This window comes from Dermacentor andersoni, chromosome 1, assembly GCF_023375885.2.
Source record: "Dermacentor andersoni chromosome 1, qqDerAnde1_hic_scaffold, whole genome shotgun sequence".
Lineage (NCBI taxonomy): Eukaryota > Metazoa > Arthropoda > Arachnida > Ixodida > Ixodidae > Dermacentor > Dermacentor andersoni.
Window position 1 is genome coordinate 187,298,515 of NC_092814.1, and position 22,927 is coordinate 187,321,441.

Below are 22,927 nucleotides of genomic sequence, written 5' to 3' on the forward strand. Positions count from 1 at the left end.
GCGCGGATGCAACGGACGCCGGGGCTTCGTTCAAAGCGGCGGACATTTTTGGCCCGTTCAGCGCTGCCGCAACGCCTCCCCGCCAAGCGCGTCCAGGCATGTTTCAATGCCACATGTATTCGTGTGTGCGTGTGTGTGTGTGTGCATGTTGGTGCCCACGCTTGTCAAGGCGCGGCAGCCGGGGAGAGGAGCTCCCCAAGTGTGAAGCGAGGAGGTCTGAACGGCGCCGGCCCGGCGGATGCGTCACCTTCTAGTCTCGACGTGCCCGAGCGCCGCCGTCACGTGGCCTCATCCAGAGACGTTCCTTCTTGCCCGCGACTGCGAGAGTATGAAAGCAGCTGCCCCCAGACGCCAAGAGAGAGGCTCCGATTTCTTCTGTCGAGTAACGTACTCTCCCGTCTCTCCACTTCGGTCGACCTGACCGCCCGCTCTTTTGCGATGCTAGAATAAACAAGTTGTTCTGTTAGCAGTCGACTCATGCTTTGCCAGGACCTTCGGATGCTTCCAGTTGTGCCCCAGGCCGCCAGGCCAACGCTACCCTTGGGGCTTGCGACCCATATGCAACACCGTGCATAGTCCTCAAGGGAAAAGTAGGCGTTGCGAGGCTTGCGCTGTCGAGTCCAGCTGTTGAATTCTACGACACGCTCAAAGCGATCGAGCCAGTCCTCAACATCGTCAAAGGTTTCCCCATGGAAGAACGTGGGGATTCGAGGCTAGTTAAGGATGACCTCGGTCAGTGCGGTTGAGGAAGAAGACGGATCCGATGTACTCATCCTTCTGACTCGATTGGGTAGGGACACATGCTCAGGTGGCAGTCCTTGAAGTCGACGGCTTCTCCATACGTGAACAGGAGTCAGCTCGACCGGACTTCGTACTGGGCTTGTAGACGGTGTTCGATCTGGGAGTGGCTGCATGTATTCCGCACCTCCACCAGAAAAATGTAACGTAGATTGAAGATGGAGTCTTACAAAATAGACGCTTCTCTTTAATGGCGGGCCAGAAGAAGAGCATGCAGCTTACAACATGCTTCATCGTCTTTCATGGTGCCGACCTCTGCGCGCACCGTACCGCGGTGCAGGAGCCCCACATCAGTGTCAATATCGCCTGGATAGAGTGTTGAAATTTTTCAAATAATTTCAAATTAGGTGCAATTTTCAAGATAAAGAAAGAAAATGGGAATGCACTCAAATGTGACTGCCTCTAAATTTGCTACATAAGTCAGTGCTCCCATGGTTCTAATAAAACATGAAAAAATTTTGGTTAGTTTTCTGAATCGCATGTTATCAGTGGCAAAGTATGTTTCCCTCTCCTTACAACTCCTCTGCAAAACTGTCACGATCACTATGCTCATAGCTGTTTCATAAAAAATCCCGAACCAGGTCGAAGTTTTTTTCAACTGCGAAGCTTTCTTTCTGAGAAATCCATATCAGAAATCTATAGCTTAGCTGTCTGCTTTAGCGACATGAACTACATTCTGTAAAGCTTTACCATTCCAGTCTCCGAGTATGACAGTGTTCAAAAGCGTAAACTGTTGAGTCTCGTGTGCTTTAAAGCGTCTCAACGTGGCAGAGAAGTGAATGACTTAAGGCACACTCATTTATATGAACATACGACATTCGCCTAAGCATCATTTGCGTTTATTTGGACAAACATATGCAGCGAAGCCTTAACTTAAACTCACTGTCTAATTCAGACAGACATATCAAAATCTATATTTTCGCCCATTTCTGGCAAACTACAAATTCAACAATCCAAGGTGTGAAACGAGGTCTTTCTTCGTTCTCTAAGGGAGCACTTCGTAAAGCAAATCACTCGAGGCATTTAACGAACTTCACCAGAGGACGCCTTATAGGTTTCTGATTTGATTTGACTTTCTGATTATGAGGCACGCCGTAGTGGAGGACTCCGGAAATTTCGACCACCTGCGGTTCTTTAATGTGCACCTAAATCTAAGTACACGGGTGTTTTCGCATTTCGCCCCCATCGAAATGCGGCCGCCGTGGCCAGGATTCGATTCCGCGACCTCGTGCTCACCATAGCCACTGAGCAACCACGGCGGGTGCACTTGATTTAAAAAAAGAGCAATTGCGTTACTCGAAGAAAACCTAGTGCGTATTGTTTCCGGTACAGTAGAGTAGCTGCCAGTAATTTTTTTCATTACTGAGATTTATTTAGGCAATCGTAACTATTTTTCTAACTCAAGGCGTAATGTCATAATTATTAAAGTGTCAGTGAGGCATTTGTAGGCAGAGCCAAGAACATCTAAGTGTGGTATTTTCAGTGACGTACAAATTACGTACTAATTTTTTTCTGACGATACACAAACCCCCCGAAATATGAAGAATACCACGTGAGTGCGCTCCCACCCACATCATAAAGCAGTGTCCTTGAACAAGCTATCTCTGAGTTAGCCATAACAAAATAAAGGAAATAAAGAAAAACATCGTGATCGAGCTAGTGCCTTATCTGCTGCGCCTCGGCCAAAATAACACGTCGCGTTTGGTGTTAGTTGGAAACAAGCTGTGATAGCTGTTGCCTTAGCATAGATAAAGTGGACGGATGGTTCTTTTTTTTTTTTGTGCCACAAAAGCTATCACCACAAAAGTGAATTCACAACGTCAGTGCAAATGTTTAAAGGTGTGTTTTGTTTTGTCCCAGTCACCATGTCTTTAATGACCAGAAGGTAAAAATTATCCTTGCCTTGGGAGCTGCAAATAATGACAAGAGGAAGGCCGCAACTATATATCAGTCATGGGAAGTGTGGCGGTAGACTGAACGCGTGGCCTACCATCAGAAATGATGAAAACTTGAGACAAACCGGCAGCTTCTAGAAACAGTGGCGTAAGACTCCATCTTTGAGTTCTAGCCTACACACGAATGTTCTAGCATTTACGGCCTCTAACCCTCATGCTAGCATGCGGGACGTGGCTGCCCAGGTACCAATTTTCAAGTCATCAGTTCGGAGGATTCTAAACGACGGCCTTTCAGCTGTACCACCTTAACCAGCACAAATGCTTGGAAGATAGGGACCTGTAGAATTGTCTAGATTTCTCAAACTGGGTCCTCATAAAAGCCGATGATTCACCGGACTTTTTGAGCAACATCATGTGCACAGATGAAGCCCATCTTTAGAGAAACGCCCAGGTAAATTTGCATAATGCACACTATTGCAGTCACTACAATGCACATTGGGTAAAGCGCAATCGGCACCAGCAACAGCGGTCGTTCAATGTGGGGTGCGGAAATTACACCGGTGCTGTAATCGGTCTCACCTTCTTCGATAACACACTGACTGGACGGCGCTACGTGGATGAAATCCCTGAAGGAGTGGTGGATGAGTTTCTCCGCGAAGTCCCCCTGTCAAGTCTTCCACTTCTGTGGTATCAGCAAGACGGAGCACCAGTACAGAGCAGCAGCCGAGCACGAAACTGGCTGGATGCGACTTTTCATGCGCAATACATTGGAAGGCACGGGCCTGTAAATTGCCCGGCCAGCTCACTTGACCTCACTCCACTCGATTTCTTTCTTTTGGGTTATGTGAAAGATCATGCTTACATGATCAAGATGGACATCAGATTAACTCAAGGCAAGGATAACAGATGTCTGCCGTAGAATTCGAGCATCGGTCATCAAGAAAGTCACTGCAGATGTGATAAAGCGGACGCAGTACTGCGTAGCTGCAGAATGAGACCTATTCGAACACGTCCTCTAGGCAGGAGCTGGTGTTCAACTGCACTTACGATTTCATAAGATAATAAGGGCACACTCAAATCGGATGTTTCTTTCTTTCTTTTTTTTCGTGCAGCCGTCCCAATTGCCAATTCCGATCATTTAGAAGTGGTACATTTAATTTCTTGAACACATCGGTTTTGCCTTTTCTCTACACGTTGGTCGTTTCCCGGTCTGTTTATTTCGCTTTTATTTTTGGACACGAACCTGTTTATGCAGCATGAATACACTTTCATGAAAAATAAAACGCTCACTTTAATTTGGCTTTGGTCTGAAGCTATTAGTTTCTGGCGCGAAATATAGCTGCGTGCGTACTCTTTCGATGCGGTGCGAGCAGAGCCGGGATTTTGAAACATTCTATACATATTCCATTGCTTTTCGCGTTTCGTGCATGGTCAGAGTGGTGCTTTGGCCGCGTTATCAAGGCGCTTTTGTTACCAATGTGATCAGTCGGCCTTGAGAGACGGATAATAAGTGTGACCTAGAATTGGGAGGAAGGAATGGCTGCGAAGCCGCGAAACCTGCTGTTGGTGTTCCTTCCGTACCATTATCAATGTGATGCGCTGTCTCTTCCGGTTTGCGACAGTCAATACAATTGCTTTCAATCAGCTTATTTGAGGGCACTGCTTCAAGATGTGGGTGGGAGCGCACTCACGTGGCATTTTTCATACTTCACGAGGTTTTTTTGTCAGTCGGAAAAAAGTGTACGCAATTAACACGTCGCTGAATACACCGCAGTTAGATGTCATTTCGGGGTGCCTACAAATGCCTCATTGACACTTTGATAATTACGATAGTACTTCTTGAATTAGATAATTAATCGCAATTGTTGAATTAAATTTTAGGAACGAAAGAATTACTGGCAGCTTCTCCACTGTACTGCAAACAATATGCACTAGGTTTTCTTCGGGTAACGTAATAAATAGCTCTTTCTTTAAGTCTTGGTGCATGATAGTTGGGACACCCTGTGTAGTTCACTCAGTAACTGAAATGGGGCCAAGCCAGATTCACTCGAAATCAGCATCAACAGCAGTCATGCACAGCAGAGCTCATACAGGGATTCAAAGAAAAAAAAGAAAAAAAAGAGATGCTGCAGTTTCTCTGGAAAGGCGAAACAGTAATAGAGATAGCGAAGTATACGACAACTATACTAAGGAAAATTGCACACCGAGAGGCGCCAGATTCTAAAGAAAAATGAAACCGTCAGTTTAATTTGGCTTTGGTCTGAAGCTATTAGTTCCTGGCGCGAAATATAGCTGCGTGTGCACTCTTTTGATGTGGTCCGAGCAGAGCTGGGATTTTGAAACATTCTATGCACATTCCATTGCTTTTCGCATTTCGTGCGTGGTCAGAGCGCACGAAACATATTAATAATATATATATATATATATATATATATATATATATATATATATATATATATATATATAGTGACGAAGAAGATCGGCAGGCTGAAAAGCCCCGTTGCCATCGCGTGGCTCGCACCCAGTTCATTTGCTGGCTGCGTCCTACCTGCTGGTGCTGAGTTTGTTGCTGCTGCTCTACGAGCCGAATAAAACCCCCCTTACAATATGGTGGAGCTGCTGGGTACAACCGGAATTCTGGAACTTCGTAATCGGACACTGCAGCCCGTCTTCATAATGCCGGGAGAAGGACCACCATAACCACAACCCGCTGCCCCGGTGACTACCGTGGTCTGCCCCAGCCTGTTGGTCAACGCGACCCACCCATCTTCAGTGGTACTGAAGACCGTGACGTAGAAGACTCGCTTGCCGACTACGACCGGGTGAGCATCCACAACCACTGGGACGACACCAAAAAACTGAATTACGTGTCATTTTATTTGAGCGGTGTCGCTAGCGTGTGGCACCACAACCAGGAACATGATCTGACGACGTGGACGGCCTTCAAGACTAGCGTGACAGAGGTATTTGGGTGCCCCGCGGTTTGCAACCTTCGCGCCGAGCAACGTTTGCGTGGCTGTGCGCAACAGTGCGGGGAGACATTTACCAGCTATATAGAAGATGTTGTCGACCTCTGCAACCGTGTTGACGTCACAATGGCTGATGCCGAGAAGATCCGCCATATCTTAAAAGGCATTGACGACGATGCCTTCCAGATGCTGTTGGCGAAAAATCCGTCGACAGTCTCTGAACTCGTCAGTCTCTGTCAAAGCTTTGACGAACTGTGCAAACAATGCGTAGCTACCCGCCAATCTACACCTCAGGCCACTTCAATGTCGAGCTTGGCTGCTGCCCCGGATAACACTTTGCTGCTGCTACAGATCAAGGAGTTTGTCCGTGAAGAGGTGGCTCGTCAGCTTTCCTTGATTCCACTTACACACGGCCAGCCGAGTACTCCGTTGGCGCCCGCTCTCCAATCTGTCATCAAGGAGCAGGTAGCCGACCACATTTCGCCTTCTCTCCAACAGGCTCCGACGGCCGCTGTCACGATGAGGCCTGCGCCACAGACCTACGGCCCCCTTCGCCCACCTTTGCACCCACCCGTATCCCCTCCAGTCCGTCCACTAGTGCACTATGCACAACCTCAAGACCATTGGCGCACGGAAGACAACCGTCCGATTTGTTTTTATTGTGGCCGTGCTGGACACCTGGCACGTCACTGTCGCCTGCTTACACCGAACGCCCCCAACAATGTGCGTCCATATGTGCCACATTTGCAACAACGCCGCAACTATTCGGACAGCTTTGAATCTCTTCCTGTCGTCGACACCGCATTCTCCGCCGCTCGCCGTTTACCTTCTCCTCGCCGCCACTCACTGTCCCCCATGCACCAGCGGCAAGCCCTTTGCGCCAGGAAAACTAAAAATCGCAGTTCAGGAGGCAAGAACCACGGTGTCAGCGAAATGTATAAGGCCCCACACTTCCCCGAAGAATGTTATTGAAGTTGCAATAGAAGGAACATTGACGCTAGCACTTGTCGACACCGGCGCTGCACTTTCAGCAATAGATGCCCGTATTTGCCGCAAGATAGGAAAAGTGACGACGACGCTTTCTGGACTGTCTCTTCGAACTGCCAACGTGCAGCACGTCAAGCCATCCGGTGCCTGCACTGCTCGTGTCGTAATTCAGGAGGTCCTCTACATCATAGAATTCATCGTGTTGCCATCATGTTCCCACGACGTCATATTAGGTTGGGACTTTCTCTCCACGCATCATGCAATCATTGACTGTACCCGCGCCGAAATCGAGCTGTTTCAGTTTTCAACTGATATTATCACTGACCATAAGGACCATTGTCGCAAAATCGCTGTTTCACAAGACACCGTTATACCTGCCTGGTCTTCCACACTTGTCAGTATCTCTTGTGACTCTGTAGATGACGGCACAGTACTCTTCGCTCCGTCTGAACTCTTAGTTCGCCGCCGTTCACTGCCACTGCCGTTCGTCGTCCTCGAGTTCAAAGCTGGTGCCTCTGTCATGTGCATCGCAAACCCATCGGCTGAACCAATTACTTTACGCCGCCGTGAAAGCCTTGGCAAAGCAGAGCCACTGACCTTATATTCAATATTTGACACGATGGACGACTCGACTTATCTTGCTGCTCTTGAGGCATCGCCTCCTCAGTCACTGCCGTGTTCTTTTACGCCAGCTATTACTAGTGACCTTACGACGACGCAGCGCGACGAACTTCTTCGTTTGCTCCAACGCTTCTCTTCCTCTTTGACTGCCAAGCAACATCACTCGGCCGCACAACGAATGTTTCACACACTATCGACACTGGGAGCCTTGCACCAATTCGACAGCGTCCCTACCAAGTATCGGCAACTGAAAGGCACATTATCAACGACCAGGTGAGCGATATGCTCAATCGCGGTGTCATCCAGCCTTCTAGTAGTCCCTGGGCATCACCAGTCGTCCTAGTTAAAAAAAAAAAGATGGCACCATACGACTTTGCGTCGATTATCGAAGGCTTAACAAGATTACCTGAAAGGATGTATACCCGTTGCCACGTATTGATGATGTACTTGACTGTTTGCAAGGAGCGGAGTTTTTTTCCTCCTTAGATCTCCGTTCTGGCTACTGGCAGGTGCCCATGGCTGACGCCGACTGTTCTAAAACTGCGTTTGTAACACCAAACGGCTTGTATTAATTCACTGTAATGCCGTTCGGTCTGTGCAATGCGCCCACCACCTCTGAACGCATGATGGACGGCATCCTCCGCAGCCTCAAGTGGCATACTAGTCTGTGCTACCTTGACGACATTGTCGTCTTTTCCCCTGATTTTCTGACTCATCTTCGGCGTTTACATCAAGTTTTGACCTGTCTCCGGAATGCTGGTCTCCAGCTTAACTTAAAAAAGTGCCGATTTGCAGCTCGAAAACTGACTATATTAGGCCACATTGTCTCCAAAGAAGGCATTCCTCCTGATCCTGCTAAACTTTGCGCCGTATCCGAATTTCCAAAGCCCACTAACTTGAAAGCACTATGCAGCTCCATTGGCCTATGCTCCTATTTTCGACATTTCGTTCGCAATTTCGCTACTGTGATCGCACCACTAAACCAATTTCTCCAAGGCGACAATGAGCTTTCTGCTTGGTCCGAAGCCTCTGATGATGCCTTTACGACTCTTCATCACCTACTCACGTCTCCACCAATCTTGCGCCATTTTGATCCAAGCGCACCTACAGAACTTCACACTGACGCCAGTGGTGTCGGCCTTGGTGCCGTGTTCGCACAACGCAAGAACACTAATGCCAAATACGTAGTCGCTTATGCCAGTCGTGCCCTCACGAAACCTGAGGCCAATTACTCAGTAACAGAAAAAGAGTGCCTGGCTATTGTATGGGCTCTTCAAAAATTTCATCCATAGCTATACGGTCGACGCTTTGACGTGGTGATGGATCATCACGCTCTTTGCTGGTTGTCTAACCTAAAAGACCCGTCGGGCCGCCTCATTTGGTGGGCCCTCCAAATCCAGGAATATGATATCCGTGTCGTCTATCGCTCTAGACGCAAACACTCTGACGCCTATGCCCTCTCGCGCTCCCCAGTTACTTCAGACAGCAGAACTTCTACCTACAGACATGACATCTCACCACTTGACATCCTGGACATGGCATCGGAGCAACGAAAAGATCCATGGATCGACATGACATTCGACTTTTTGTCAAATCCTCCGGCAACTTCGGCACCTCGAGCGTTACGCTGACAGGGGCAGCATTTCACAATCCGCAATGGACTTTTATACCGCCGCAACTACCACAATGACGGCCGCAAATGGCTCTTGGTAGTGCCTCGCCACCTATGACAAGATTTATGCTCCGCTTTTCATTCTGACCCACAGTGTGGTCATGGCAGAGTGTCAAAAGCCTACACACAGCTTCGCCTACGATATTATTGGCGAGGGATGTACACCTTCGTCCACAAATACGTACGCTCCTGCATTGCCTGCCAGCGACGCAAATGTGTCCCGCATCTCTCCACTGCACCTCTCTAACCACTTCCCTGCCCAGCTCAGCCATTTGACCGTGTCGGCATTGATAGATACGAGCCTCTCCCATCTACTGGCGCTGGCAACCGATGGATTGTTGTCGCCGTAGATCATTTGACATGATATGCCGAAACCGCAGCCTTGCCTGCCTCATCAGCAAAAGACATCGCCTTGTTTATTCTAAACAACTTCGTTCTCCGCCATGGTGCACCTCGTGAACTGTTGAGCGATCGGGGCCGCGCATTCTTCTCGGATGTCCTGCAGTCACTCCTGTCTGAATGCCAAATTATTTACCGCACTACTACTGCTCATCATCCACAGACCAATGGCTTAACAGAACGATTCAACAGAACTCTTGGTGACATGCTATCAATGTATGTTGCATCTGACCACTCCAACTGGGATCTTGTACTTCCGTTCGTCACTTACGCATATAACACTGCCTCTCAAGCCACTACCGGATTCTCACAATTCTTTCTGCTTTACGGCCGCCATCCCTCCAGCACCATTGATACGGTTCTCCCGTACCGGCCGGACCCTGCTGAATGCTCACCTGTTTGTGCGGTTGCTCAGCATGCTGAGAAATGCCGACAACTGGCCCGTTCTTTGACGTCTGCTCAACAGTGCCGCCAAAAAGAGCGTCATGACCTCAATCCTTCCCCTCACCCCTTCCCCGTCGACTCACCCGTGTGGCTTTGGGTCCCGCCTGTTGCTGCTCCTGGCCTTTTGTCCAAGTTCCTCCTGAAGTACCAGGGGCCCTACCGCGTGGTTGCGCAAACATCACCAGTGAACTACGTGGTCGAACCCGTATCGCCATCGCCTGATCTGCGTCGTCGGGGGCGAGAGACTGTGCACATTGACCGGCTGAAGCAGTATTACGATCTGCCCACCTCTTCCTAGGTCGCCAGGATGGCTACTCTTCCAATTCCGGGGGTGATTGTGATGAAGATCGGCAGGCTGAAAAGCCCCGTCTGATCGACGCAGATCGCCATTGCCTGATCTGCGTCGTCGGGGGCGAGAGACTGTGCACATTGACCGGCTGAAGCAGTATTACGATCCGCCCACCTCTTCCTAGGTCACCAGGATGGCTACTCTTCAATTCCGGTGGTGACTGTGATGAAGATCGGCAGGCTCAAAAGCCCCGTTGCCATCGCATGGCTCGTACCCAGTTCGTTCGCTGGCTGCGCCCTACCTGCTGGTGCTGAGTTTGTCGCTGCTGCTGTACGAGCTGAATAAACCCCCCGTACAACCCTTACAATGTGTGTGTGTGTGTGTGTGTGTGTGTGTGTGTATATATATATATATATATATATATATATATATATATATATATATATATATATATATTCATATGGGGTTTGGAAAGCTGGTCGCTCCACCCCTCTTCGGAAAAATGAACTTTCCACCTATGCACCACAGTGATGAGATTTTTCTGCTTTTTGTTGGAGCTTAGTCATGACTTATGAAGAAATCTTCCCAGTAGCCATTGTGAGTACTCTTCTGTAAGAGTAAGGAAAAAAACGTGGCAGAGGTTTTGAAAAGTTGGAAGGGTAGGCAGCATTTTAAGCAACATTGTAGGCTCCCAGCTGCAAGTACAAGAATGATATTTGGCTCTGATGTTTATGGCAGTATTGCCTAGTGACTAATGTTCAGAAAGTAGTGTAGGGCCCCTTTAAGAAACAATTGTAATCACCCATTGAAGCAACCAAAGTCTGAATGGAGTAGGAGTAAGGCCACTTTGCACAGCTATGACAAAAATTTCCCTTAATGCTTTGCACTTTTTTTGTCCACTCACTGTCCACCAACTTTATTGCCACACAGTGTAAGCCATATCTATCAACATAATGCCTGCATCTCATATAAACTTCGTCATAGCTTGAGTGTCTCTGCCTTACAATAATAATAATGGGGCTCAACATCCCAAAGCAACACCTAAGCTAAGAGATAAATCAAAACGACTGAGCAAAAATTAAATGGAGGATCACGTACCTCTGACTGGCTCTTGAACTTTTTTTTTATACGTTTGATCATACGAGACTTCTTTTTGTCATTGAGTCCAGCGTAAGTCAACAGCAGGTCAGCAAAGTCCCACTCTCTAATCATGCCTTGTTCATCAGGCTCTTTACGCATGAACTGAAAGTTAATGCACAAAAATTCAATGGCACACCTGGCAGAGCACTCCATCTGCAGTGTGCCATCCATGCAGAGTACAAGACATAAGTAGAAGGGAAGAAACTCTGTTGGCAAATGAAGTTAAAGGTCTACATTCATTTTGTTAGAAGCTTTTATGAGCATTTTTTGCTTCGGGCAGACGGGCTTTCACCAATGAATTTTAGAAGAAACATAACAATGAAAGAAATTAGACATGAATCTTCCTTTAGACCTATGCTATCATGAACAACATAAAAAACTTAGAAGGGCCACTTTTTGGGCCTGCTAATACACAGTGAACAAAGGAACCATTGAAAAGACGCACTGATGAGTCACAGAAGCAGACAGGATGAGCATTGAAAGATGGTTGTGAAAAAGAGCCTGCACAAGAGTATGCAGCATGCAGTAAGAATAACCATAGGCACATCCATTTCATAAAAGTTTAATCATGCCCATTTTAATAAAATCACATAGTTGAGCTGACATAAATAATCTGTGATATCAGAATGCTAATTTCTCATGGCTATCTGGATGCTACAAAAGATAAAAGGGTGACATAAAGGTAATAGATGATAGGAGAGCAGCAAGAAGCTTACGATGCCACATGGGAAAGCGAGTTATCATTCTGACGCAGAGTGATAGAATCCAAAAAAATAAATCCGCAGAGCTTCTGTGCACTTACCTCTAGGGTGAGGATTTCAGTCTGCAACTGCCGTTGAAAGTTCAAAAACTTTTCTACTGTAAGCTTTTTGTCAAGCTTGGGGCCAAAGAAGTAGTTGCAAAGAGCACTGCTCACTCCCCTGTAGATGCTGCCCGTTGTCTGGTGGTCCCTGTGCCGCATGCCAAAGCTAGTTTGGTGCCTGATTATTGTCTGGACCTGCATTCAAGTACAACCAAACCATTATGCATGCTCTAGACATAAAGCAGGCTAAACAGTGTCACAGTTTCCAGGTAGCCCCTACCAGACAACAGCAACTCCTGTGCTAAATGTGTACAAGGATGAGCACTAAGCTCTATGGTCATGCATACTAGCATATTAGTATCATCATCACTTATTAGTGATGACATTTTAGTGAATGAGAACATAAAATGCCACAAACACCAAATTGTGTGCCCTTCAACTACTACCCTGTGCTGACTAGCCTGTACATGAGTGGTTTGTGATATCACCTGACTACTACTTTCAGTTTTCGTGACATACTGACATTTTCAACTTCATGTCCAAAGCCGCACTACATGTGGCACACATCTTTGACTGATTGCATTTAACAGTGATGCAATTGTTTTTGTTGCTGCTATAGTTCTCATGTGGCATTCAGGCATCAAGCCGGAAAAACAGCAAAATAAAAGGGTGACAACATGTTTGTGTCAATAAACCTTTAACCCTGTAATTTACCATGTATCCTACACCACTATGCTGCGTTATTAAAATAAAATCAATATTACATGAGAATTTACAGCCAAAATGCTTGGAGCTAACGACGAAAATGCTGCCTTCCCCACACTACAGCATCCACTAATTTATTTTTCAAACTGATGCAACGAGCAGAGCATGTATGCATGCGAGTCTCCCATCTCACACAGGTATACTTTAAGCAGTGGCTATGTCTCATTTTAAGCTTGAAAATATAAACTGCAACTGTACCTGGGAGAAAATTAGTTTATTATACCTAACGTCTGCCATAAAAGTGTATACATGCCGTGGCGCCAACTATTCATTTGCACCCACAAGTAATGCATAGCCACACCAATTTTGTCAAAACGTTGTTCCACACTACAACAGGCAAAGCCTTTTTTGCCTGAGGTGAGCTCTGTTTGTTATTAAAATTAGCTTAGACACACAAAACACATTTCTGTCCACAGGATGACAGATATACAACAATTATGAGTAACTATTATGAGTTCATTTATGACTAACTTTTGGGACATTTTGCATCTTGCTTACATTTTTCGAGCTGTAAAGAAACAAAACTTCACTATAACCCATACCCTTTTGTTTTCGGTTTCTGAATAACAGAACAAAACTCACTGGAATAAAGCAATGGCCAGGTACATTTTAGACTTGCTTTACTGGATCTGACAATTTGTTTTAGTACTGATGTTTGACTATATGTGTACAGCCTTTGTCAAAGGCATACAGACCATACTACCAGTGACTGCAGCAGTTACTGGGCCATCAATGGGGGCCCCTATTGCATTTCCACAACTCCAAGGTTATGGAAGATGAAGACAAGACAAATGTTTTCTTAACTCTCTAGGATGTTACAGCACTATGTTTGCATTAAAATCCTTACAGCTTGGCTTCACCAGCCAGGACCAGTGTCTGCTCTGGTTGGGTAGTGGGGCTTAAACTGCATGCCCTTGGCTATCACGACAGACGGGAGTGCCAACTCTGCAACTGGCGACGCAGTTTTTTTCACAGCGATGTCATGCACATAGTCTTTGCTGTGACTCTTCTAGCCTCCCAATTTCCAGACATTGAAATAGTATGGACTCCAGGACACGAGTCCCTCTGTGGAAGTCAGCGTGCGCATGCTGTAGCCCAAGCGCATGCCTCCCGGACGCCACAAGAGAGGGATATGGCCACATACATGCTGCCCGTACCTTTACAATACAACGCCATACTACAACACCACAGATTGAAAATAGTACAATACCCACCTCCACACAAGACCCTCTCACGCGAAGATGCCGTAGCATGGCAATAATTACAAATCAATGCATTTAAACAGACTACACGCAATACACCATACACTATACTCGTACAAATATCTCTTTTGTAACGACTGTGCCTCCCTGTATCACACCACATAGGTGTGCCCCAACATAAAGGCAGCCCCGAAAATACCCAACCCTATACCCGAGCAGTGGGAGGCTGTGCTGACGAGCTCAGACCCTCGTGACCAGCAGCAACTGGTGCGGCTGGCCTGGGAGACGGCAAGAGCCGCAGGAGTCCTGGCCTGAGGGCGCCTTCCCGCACAAGCAGAAAGACACCTGCTTGTCTTTTTTTTTTTTTTTTAATAAATGTTTTATCTTCTCCTCCTCCTTTTCTCACAGGTTAGCAAGCCCTTTGATTACCCTCATACTCCTCCCAACAATTGACAAGTTGTAAAATTATTCCTATCAACACTGGTCAAAAATGCACACACAGCAGTAGCAACAAAACAACATCATGATGATGCACAGAAACACTAACTCTTTATGCATCTGCAGTGGAAAGTGAAAATAATAAACTGCTGCATAAACCTTGCATCTGGTCCAACTCGCATTCACATGCTTAACTGCAAGTCTCACACAGTGCTTGCCTTGAATGGCATGTGAACTATAAATATTATCAATGTCTTTAACTAATATGAGTAGGAATAAAATAATGGATCCCTGATGCAACAAATATTTTGTTTTTTGTATTGGCAAGAAATATGTGCTGCCTGATGATTAGGTGCAAGTGTGGTTTTAACCAATCAGCCACTACAGCGAGTGTTCTCATATTCATCACGCACACATGCATGGATGCACATACAAACAGAGAGAGTAATGTTGGATTGAATCCATATGGCATTTTTTCCACCCATACAGCAGTGGTGTTACCTGTAATGAAAAAGGTGCATTGGACAATGCAGGCCAAAATATGTGATTGAAATTCAATATCTGAGCAAAAACAAAGCAATGGTAAGCACATGATCATTAACATTGTCAGAATAAAAACACAGATCAATGCATGTACAATATTATGCGGGCATTCACATACAGAATGCTGTTTATTATGCAGAAATGAAGGAAGCAATAAATCTATCATGGTACAAGCACCTTGTGGCAGCTGCTAACAGACGACAAGACCTTCAAGGCTGCAGAAGGCATCAAGCACACGCGAACAAACAGGTGGCACATGTACAAGCGCCGACAAAAGTGGTATACTCCACTCAGATTGCTACTGCAGTGGTGTCGCTCAGCATTTTGGCGAGCTGAAGCACGAAACATTGACACGAGTCAAGCGACATGCTTGCAGATAATAAAGGGCACCCATTGGCTGTCTCGATCGCAGATGCTGCCTGTAGATGGCGTAGCGATGCAGTTTGCCGTTGCTCTGGCTCCCGCTGCGTGGAGTATACTACTTTTGTCGGCACCTGTACATGCAGTGGCCATCATGCTGGACAATTCTGAGTGCCGCCATCTAAGAGAAAATCCAGTCTGCATGGCCTTATGAGCTGACGTGCATCAGCCGAGTTCCTGTCTGTCTTTACTTAATGTTTTGGACAAAAGGTCAAGTGAAAATATATTACAATTATCATGCACAAGAAAAAGACAGCACAATGACTACCTTTTCAAACTCATCATAGTCCACGTTGCCATCTCCATTCAGGTCAAACATCCGAAATGCAATCTCGAACTGATGCTTTGATGCTAAAAATAAACAAGTTTGCAGAATTAATTATGTTATCTTTGGAGTGCTTTTACCATGTGCTTTGCAAAATAAACATGTACAAAGAGAACACGTTATGTAACTTGTGTACAAAGATATCCGTGGCTGCATGAGCCCACATAAACTTGGACAACCAGTGAGGCTTGAGAATTGCGGTTGCTTTCAGACAACGTCAAGCATGAACTAGACTTGTTACACTAAAATAGGTGTGAAAATAAAGAACTACTGGGGATGTATTTTCACACGACCACTTTTGTAATGTTGAAATGATCACGTAGCACACGGCATGTTGTATGATTTGAGTGTTTTTTCTAAACCAGCCAATAAGCACGCACTGAAAGCGATCCCTTACAAAATTTTTTATAGAAAGTCTATAGACAGTCTATAGACTTTCTATAAAATTTTTTGTAACGGATATCCCCGAAAGTGACTATCCGAGAATGCGTCCCCTGTTGTGAACTTTTCGGGTACCTTCTCTTTTTCGACAGGAACCTATTCAGTTAGAAACCAGGCCACTTAACATGTGCAGCACAAAAGCATCATTGGTGCTCTTTGGCCATAGCAGGCCCTTTCACCATTAAAAACTACAAATCAATCAATCAATCAATCAACAAAACATTATATTCTCACAGCAGGTATTTCAAAGCTATATTCAGTGTCAATTACAAGGAAAATGCAGTCAAACATGATATCAACCTTTTCAGTGTCGGGTTTTTTCAGAGGTGATGTACCCCAGCTTCGAGTTTTTCTCGTGGATATCATAAAACGAACAGAATGGTTTATTTTTTGTGGTGCAGAAATGTCAAAATTGACACAGGTAACAGCAAATGCTCTCCTGGTGTGGTCCTGACATTCCTATCTGACAAAAGGAATTTCAAACGAAAGCATGGCTGGACAGAAACATGGAAACGTACCAGTGTCAGTGACACTGAAAGGGTTAAACAGGGAATCTACCAGAGTTGCCTAAAATTTTGCTATCAAACTGCCTGCACGTTTATGCATACGTTGCAGAACACAACTTTTCGTCTGGTGGTTGTGCACATGAAGGTGCAACAATATGTATGCAACGCAACATTTCCTAATGCGGAATCACAGTTCTTAGATGGTGGCTGCTGCACAATACAGTATCAGATAAGATGATATTTCAGACAACAGGTTATTTTGATTTGCAGTGGACAACATGAACACATTCACAAGAGGTGCTGCAGTGAACCATACAGAGACCATGGCATCACTTTTTGATGCAATACTTCAGCTGATAAACAATGTAAAGATTTAAGTGATGTCTGTGCATAAAGCTAGCAGGAGGCTGAGTTGACATGGTTGCATATAAATTTATGAATGCTTCTCTTAGAAATACATATCTTGATATTTTTGTACCTAAATGAAGTTTACATAATTAACAGGGGTCATCATTATAACAAAGCGTAGCCCTAAAGTGAGTGTCTTGCAAAACGTTCTGGGCAAGTCTGATCAAAAATTAACCATTTAAAAGGCTTTTTAAAACATGAAATTGCAAATAGTTTCTGGAAAATCTAAAGGTTTCCTTTTTTTTTAATAATAGGATGACAACGAGCATCCATTACATCATCCAGATTTTCAGAGCTACACAACTTAAAAAGAGAAAATATAAGGAGACCCATTCATATTTCTGTGTGAAAATTACACATCTCCAAATAAATGATAATAATTAATGTAATGTTTGAGCAAAAATTCTAAGCCTACAGTGCTTTCACTGCATTTATTTTACAGCTAACTACAACACAATTATAAGGATAGTAGATAGAAAAACAGCGATGACAGTGACGGGCAGGAACACTCACTTTTCTTCGAAGTTAACCAACAGAACATGAGTGATACAAAGAGCCAATTCAAGCAAGATACATTGAAACAGCCATGATCACCACATAACCATTTAACCATCATTTAAACATTATGAGCAAGAGAAAAAAATTCGGCGGAGACACGTAAGACTGCTTATGTGTGGGAATGCGAAAGTATTATAGTCACTTTGGTAAAATATGATTTTCTGTGCGTTCCTTGTCCGCGCAAGCTCTCACCTGTATTTTAACTGCACCTCGGTAAGGCCAAATGAATATGCGCAAGTTTCTCAATGCACATGCTTGCCCGCAAGGAGTTCTCAACTCGAAGGACCACTTAGCAGCATTCAATTGGACAATAATGCTTTTTATTTTATACGCTCATTTTATACACTCATGACGTGATGCCACCTTCTACCTATTGGTTGTGCTGTCACGTGCCCAACGACAAACGCACTAGGCCACACGTTTAATCAGCCAGATGGCTGCGACGTTACATGCACAATGATGCATGCACTAGGCTCACATTTATTCAACCAGAACCGTGGAGGTGCTGTGGTGTCGGGGAAGCGTGCTCGTTTTGCACCCCGGAGGCCCGGGTTCGCTGCCCACCAAGACTGAAATTTACCTAATTTTCTTTTCAAAGGCATTAATTTACTTTGTTTACAAGAACTCCCTTGAGAAATTTGATGTCGATTCAAGTATGCTTTTATGTGGTTTTACTCTTTGCCATCAGCCATTTTTGGCACTATCAATCGGTCATGCCACTGACTACAACGCCAGGTTTTCACGTAATGGGGCATATGGTGCTTTCACATTAATATTAAGGCAAGCGGTATTTCAAGTCCTTTGAACAGAATAAGTGTTCAGCATCACACTAGGATAAACATTTTCCATACTACAGTTGGTTTTCCACTAATTTGACCTCAGTGAGACAGAAATGGCCTAAGTTACCTGAAGTTCAAATTAGACGATATGCTTCAAACCTAAAATAAATTAAACACTGATTTATAGAAGTGTCTCATTACGGTGGTCACTACCTGTAAAACCAGGTATTCCAAAAATGATTTTACATGGCTGATACAGAGAGCAAGGCCTTGCTGACATCGGCTCGCTGTGTGAAAAACCACCCTGCAAGAACCTTTCGCACTCAAGATACAGTTGCTTGTGTCCTAAATTACTTAGTATCACTGCTGCTATCATCCTGAATCTCACATGTGGCTTGGCACATGCTTTCTTTGCCGGCCAGTGGCTGGCCCACTTCAATGTTTGCTTCAGTGTTCGTATACTTCTTCAGGTCAAATTGGCTCAGAGCCAGCTCAATTTTAATGGGTGACCACACAGCAAGCTTTCCACGCTGGTGCATGTGAATGGGAAACCACCCTTTTTCAAACATTCCAAAACTGTTGATGGCTTGACAGTGTTTCCATATTTGTTCAACCATCGTTAACACTTATGGAACAAGTTGCACCATTTACAAACAATCAAGTACTAATTTCCACTATAGTACAAAAAATTAGAAATTCGGGATTCAAAGTAGGAAGTAAGGCAGAAAACCACAGACCACAGAGTCAAATAACACATGACAAGTTAATCGTTGGCTATTGTACATGCCAAAGAAAAAGTACTAAAATTCTATTTTGTTTCTCAACGTCCCTCAACAGTTCAACAAAATGGCAAGCATTAGCACCACCTCAAAATGTTAACATCAGTAGTGGATGCAAGTGAAGTTGATTAGTAAGAAACTGTAATCTCTGATTTGACAGTAGATTAGGATGGTGACAGATCTTGTAACAAAGAAACACATTTTATATTTTGTCAGGCTTTCAAATACTATAGCTAATAAACTACTGTATTATAACACTTCTCTCAGTAAAGTTAAAATGATGTTACAGTCTACGCTTATTACAACGAACCCGCGTACAACAGATTTTCGGATATAACGGACCATATTTCAGCCTCAGTTTGTTCTACCTATTTCATTAGGGAGTTTTAGAATAGGGGCCCCAAAGAAATAGCGTCAAAGCCACTGCGCATGTGCGAAACGCAAACTGCGTTTGGACTTTGCGTCAGGCAGGCTATTTCACCGATTTAGCGGGAGCCCCAAAAGCTGCCCCAAAAGATTTGCATCAACACAGCGGCACCCATCGAAGCTACAGCTCTAACCTAGCACCAAACTGGGCTCGATTCGAGGTTAAATGTGTGAACTTTACAAGCTAGGAGACGTGACAGCGGTTATCACTTTCTATCAATTGACGTGTGCTATGAAGATTGATTCATTAGATACCGCTGATTCTGAATTCGATTGTTGATTTCATGGCTCGTAGGCCTAACACAACTTAGCTTGGCTGGTGAAGGCACGCAAGGTTGGTTACTCAAAACTAAGTGCAACTAATTGCTTGCTGCTCATAGAATAACCTCTAAACCGTAATTAAATGCGAAAACACGAAATTCACAATTACTCTTTTTATCATAAAACGGTATATTTTATTTAATTATTTCTAATAGCTTTTATTTGACGTTGTAGTGGCACTGTCAGCGCAAGACGCTATTCGCAAACGCAAAGCCCTATTCTAAAGCTCTTCATTCCTGTGTGCCACTACGCTAAAACACGCAAAGCTTTTTGGGGCCTCGAACTTTTGGGGCCCCTATTCTAAAACTCTGTATTAATGCAACGAAGTTTGCTTTTAACGGACCACGCTACAATGGACTATCAGCTACAGTGAATGAAATTAGCATAAATTTTTCTCAACATCGGGCGTGTAAAACTGACTTTTGCTGTGTCGACACGGGCTGGCATCTGACTTGCGAGGGTCAGCCGACGATCGTGGCTCAATATCTTGCGCGCGACGGAGGGAGGAAAGTGGGGCGGAAGCACACCGTCTTATGTGCGCGAGGCACGGGGGGGGGACGCGAGGGAAAGAGGGGGGGGTCTACGGCGATGGCTGCTGTTAATGGCGCGGCCGCCGTATTTTGAAAGCGATCTGCGTGCGATGTGGACAGAGTGTGCACCCACGCGGGCGCCTTATCTTGAAAGCGATTTGCGATGGGAACAAAGTGCGCGTCCGCTCGTTCCTCTTCTTCAAAGGGATCTGCGATGTGCACAAAGTGTGCCTGGTGCTGGCAGCTTCGTATGTGCTGTGCTTTCGACGTTTAGTTTGGGTTGGAGTGAGAGAGAGCACGAAGGTCAATTCGCTCGCTGCTGCTGCCACGCCTATCTTGCTTAATTTGCTATCGCAATCAATGCTTCGCCTTTCGGACGAAACTGCGACTTTTTGTTTTTGCTTTGGACGTTCGTCACTCATTCTTCGCAATAAAGTTGTTAGGCATCGCGGAGAAAGTTTTGGAAGTGAGGCATTTCGGATATTACGGAATAAAATTTACGTTGTTGTTGGATTATCAGGGTCCGCTGTAATGAGAGTCGACTGTACCTACATTGTTTTGCAGAGGTTAGACACAGGATGCTACAAAAAGCATGATTACACGTCATACTAATGTGCTTTTGATGTGTAAGGTGACTGCTTGGGGTAGTTGGTGATCCATTATCGGTGTGGGGTACAGCGTTAAGGTTAAGCAGCAGACAAGACATATCCTCATCCTTGTCTTGTTCACATTCTCATTTACCCTTTGTGCCGTACCCCCAGAATAATACTTCTGAAGAATTTGGCACTGAAGGAAACTGTTGCTAGTGGTAGCACAGACATGAAGAGCATCATTAGTCTCGTACAAAATAATATCTCGCAGCAGAAAGCCTTCAAAGCACCTACACAGAACATATTTCAGTGTAAGGTGCACAACTAGCATTGCACACAATTATTCTATATATACACACTGCTTTGCACTCGCTAAAACTAGTATATTTCATATAATGCAGGAATTTTAGTGTAAGAAAGGCTAAGAAATATTCTTTGATATCTACCTATTGTTGACTGACAAGTTTGACATGAGCTTTAAAAAGAGCTGGTCTGATTCATCTCTTGATTACACTTTTCAATGTTGCATGGAAATAACACATAAAAACTTAAAATGCAATGCTTTTTTTTTTTTCAATGTAGAATGCATGTGGCATCCCAAGATGAAGTGCTGTTTGTGTTAAACTAAACTTTCATTACATGCATATCTTGGTGTCGCCCAGTGCTTGTTTAATTATTCTCTATTATTGTGCATCGAGGGCCTCACCTGACAGTATGGTGAGCAGGAAAATGTAATCCGAAAAGCTGATCAAGCCAGACGAACTCAGCTTGTAAAAAATGCTGTCTTTGCTTAGTCCTGAAAATACTTTCTCATCCTGAAACAAATAGTGGAATGCATGTAACACTCGTATTCAATGCAGTGTCCTTCAAATACCTAAAGAGCTTGGGAAGTCAAACAAAGACACAGCTAGACAATCTCCAGTGCTTAAAAGCAAAATTTGAAGGTTCTGTGTTTACCTGCAGTGCAGAAAAATAATGCACTAAAAGAGGTCAGGTGTTGTGAGACGCCTTCACTAGGAAGTGTAAGAAATAGGAGACCTAAAGTTAGGAGACACCATTAGCCAGGTGCACAAAAGTATGCAAAGAGAGTACAAAAGAATGCAAAAGGCATACATTTTGGTGTTTGGGTATGCAAAGTGACTTGGGGATGCCATTTCTGGAGCTCCCTATTGTAAGACTGAATGCAGAATATTTGTCAAAATTGCACATGCCACTGATGGGACCAAAGCTGCAATCAGGCCATATGTTGGTCTCTTGTTGCACTACTTGTGCTTATATGGATTTCAAAGATAAAAATAACTCATAATATTGCTGCGACTCTATCTGTGCCGAACCATGTTGATTACAAAAACGACATTGAGCATGCAAGCAGGTTCAAGAGAAGAATAAAGACAACTTAGCCTGGGTCTGCTCTTGCAGAACAACACACCGTTCTCGCAATTAAAGATCTCTGTCCACTTCTGTGCTCAGTGAACCGCAACAATATGCACAGCCTTCAGTTGTTTACAACACGATTTCCACTATGCAACCAGGTGATAAAGTTTCAGCATAACATGGCAATCTGTATACTTTTGATTAAAGCCCTTAATTGTGTGCTTTGATACTAAGCTAATATTTCCTGCCTTGCCACAAATCAAGAGGAAATAACCAACTGGCAGGTAATTCAGTTTAGCACCACATGTGCTACCAGTAGCAGTTCATATCACTGAGCTTTGAGTTCTCATCCCAGCTGAACAGTCAAGTTGAACTTTTTTTACTGCTATAAAGATTGTTAAAAGCCATTTCATGCAAACATACCTAATAGCACAATAGTTCCATGTTTCTTCCAACGTATTACTCTTACTGGTACTTATAACTGGCAGCACAAGATGTCTTATCAG

General features: G+C 44.6%; 1 protein-coding gene across 4 annotated transcripts in view; it reads right to left on the reverse strand.

The window, feature by feature from the left end:
- MICU1 (Mitochondrial calcium uptake 1) overlaps window positions 1-22,927 on the reverse strand; it is a 56,622-nt gene that overhangs the window by 14,185 nt on the left and 19,510 nt on the right. For 3 of the 4 annotated variants that reach the window (XM_050194952.3, XM_050194953.3, XM_055062885.2), the window contains 4 exons: window positions 21,754-21,862; window positions 15,653-15,735; window positions 12,017-12,211; window positions 11,173-11,316 (listed from right to left, as the gene is read on the reverse strand). In XM_050194952.3, coding sequence (XP_050050909.1) covers window positions 11,173-11,316; window positions 12,017-12,211; window positions 15,653-15,735; window positions 21,754-21,862 — 531 coding nt within the window. Of the gene's footprint in view, window positions 1-10,599; window positions 10,684-11,172; window positions 11,317-12,016; window positions 12,212-15,652; window positions 15,736-21,753; window positions 21,863-22,927 lie in introns of those variants that run through there. The other variant, XM_055062884.2, reaches the window with a different exon arrangement.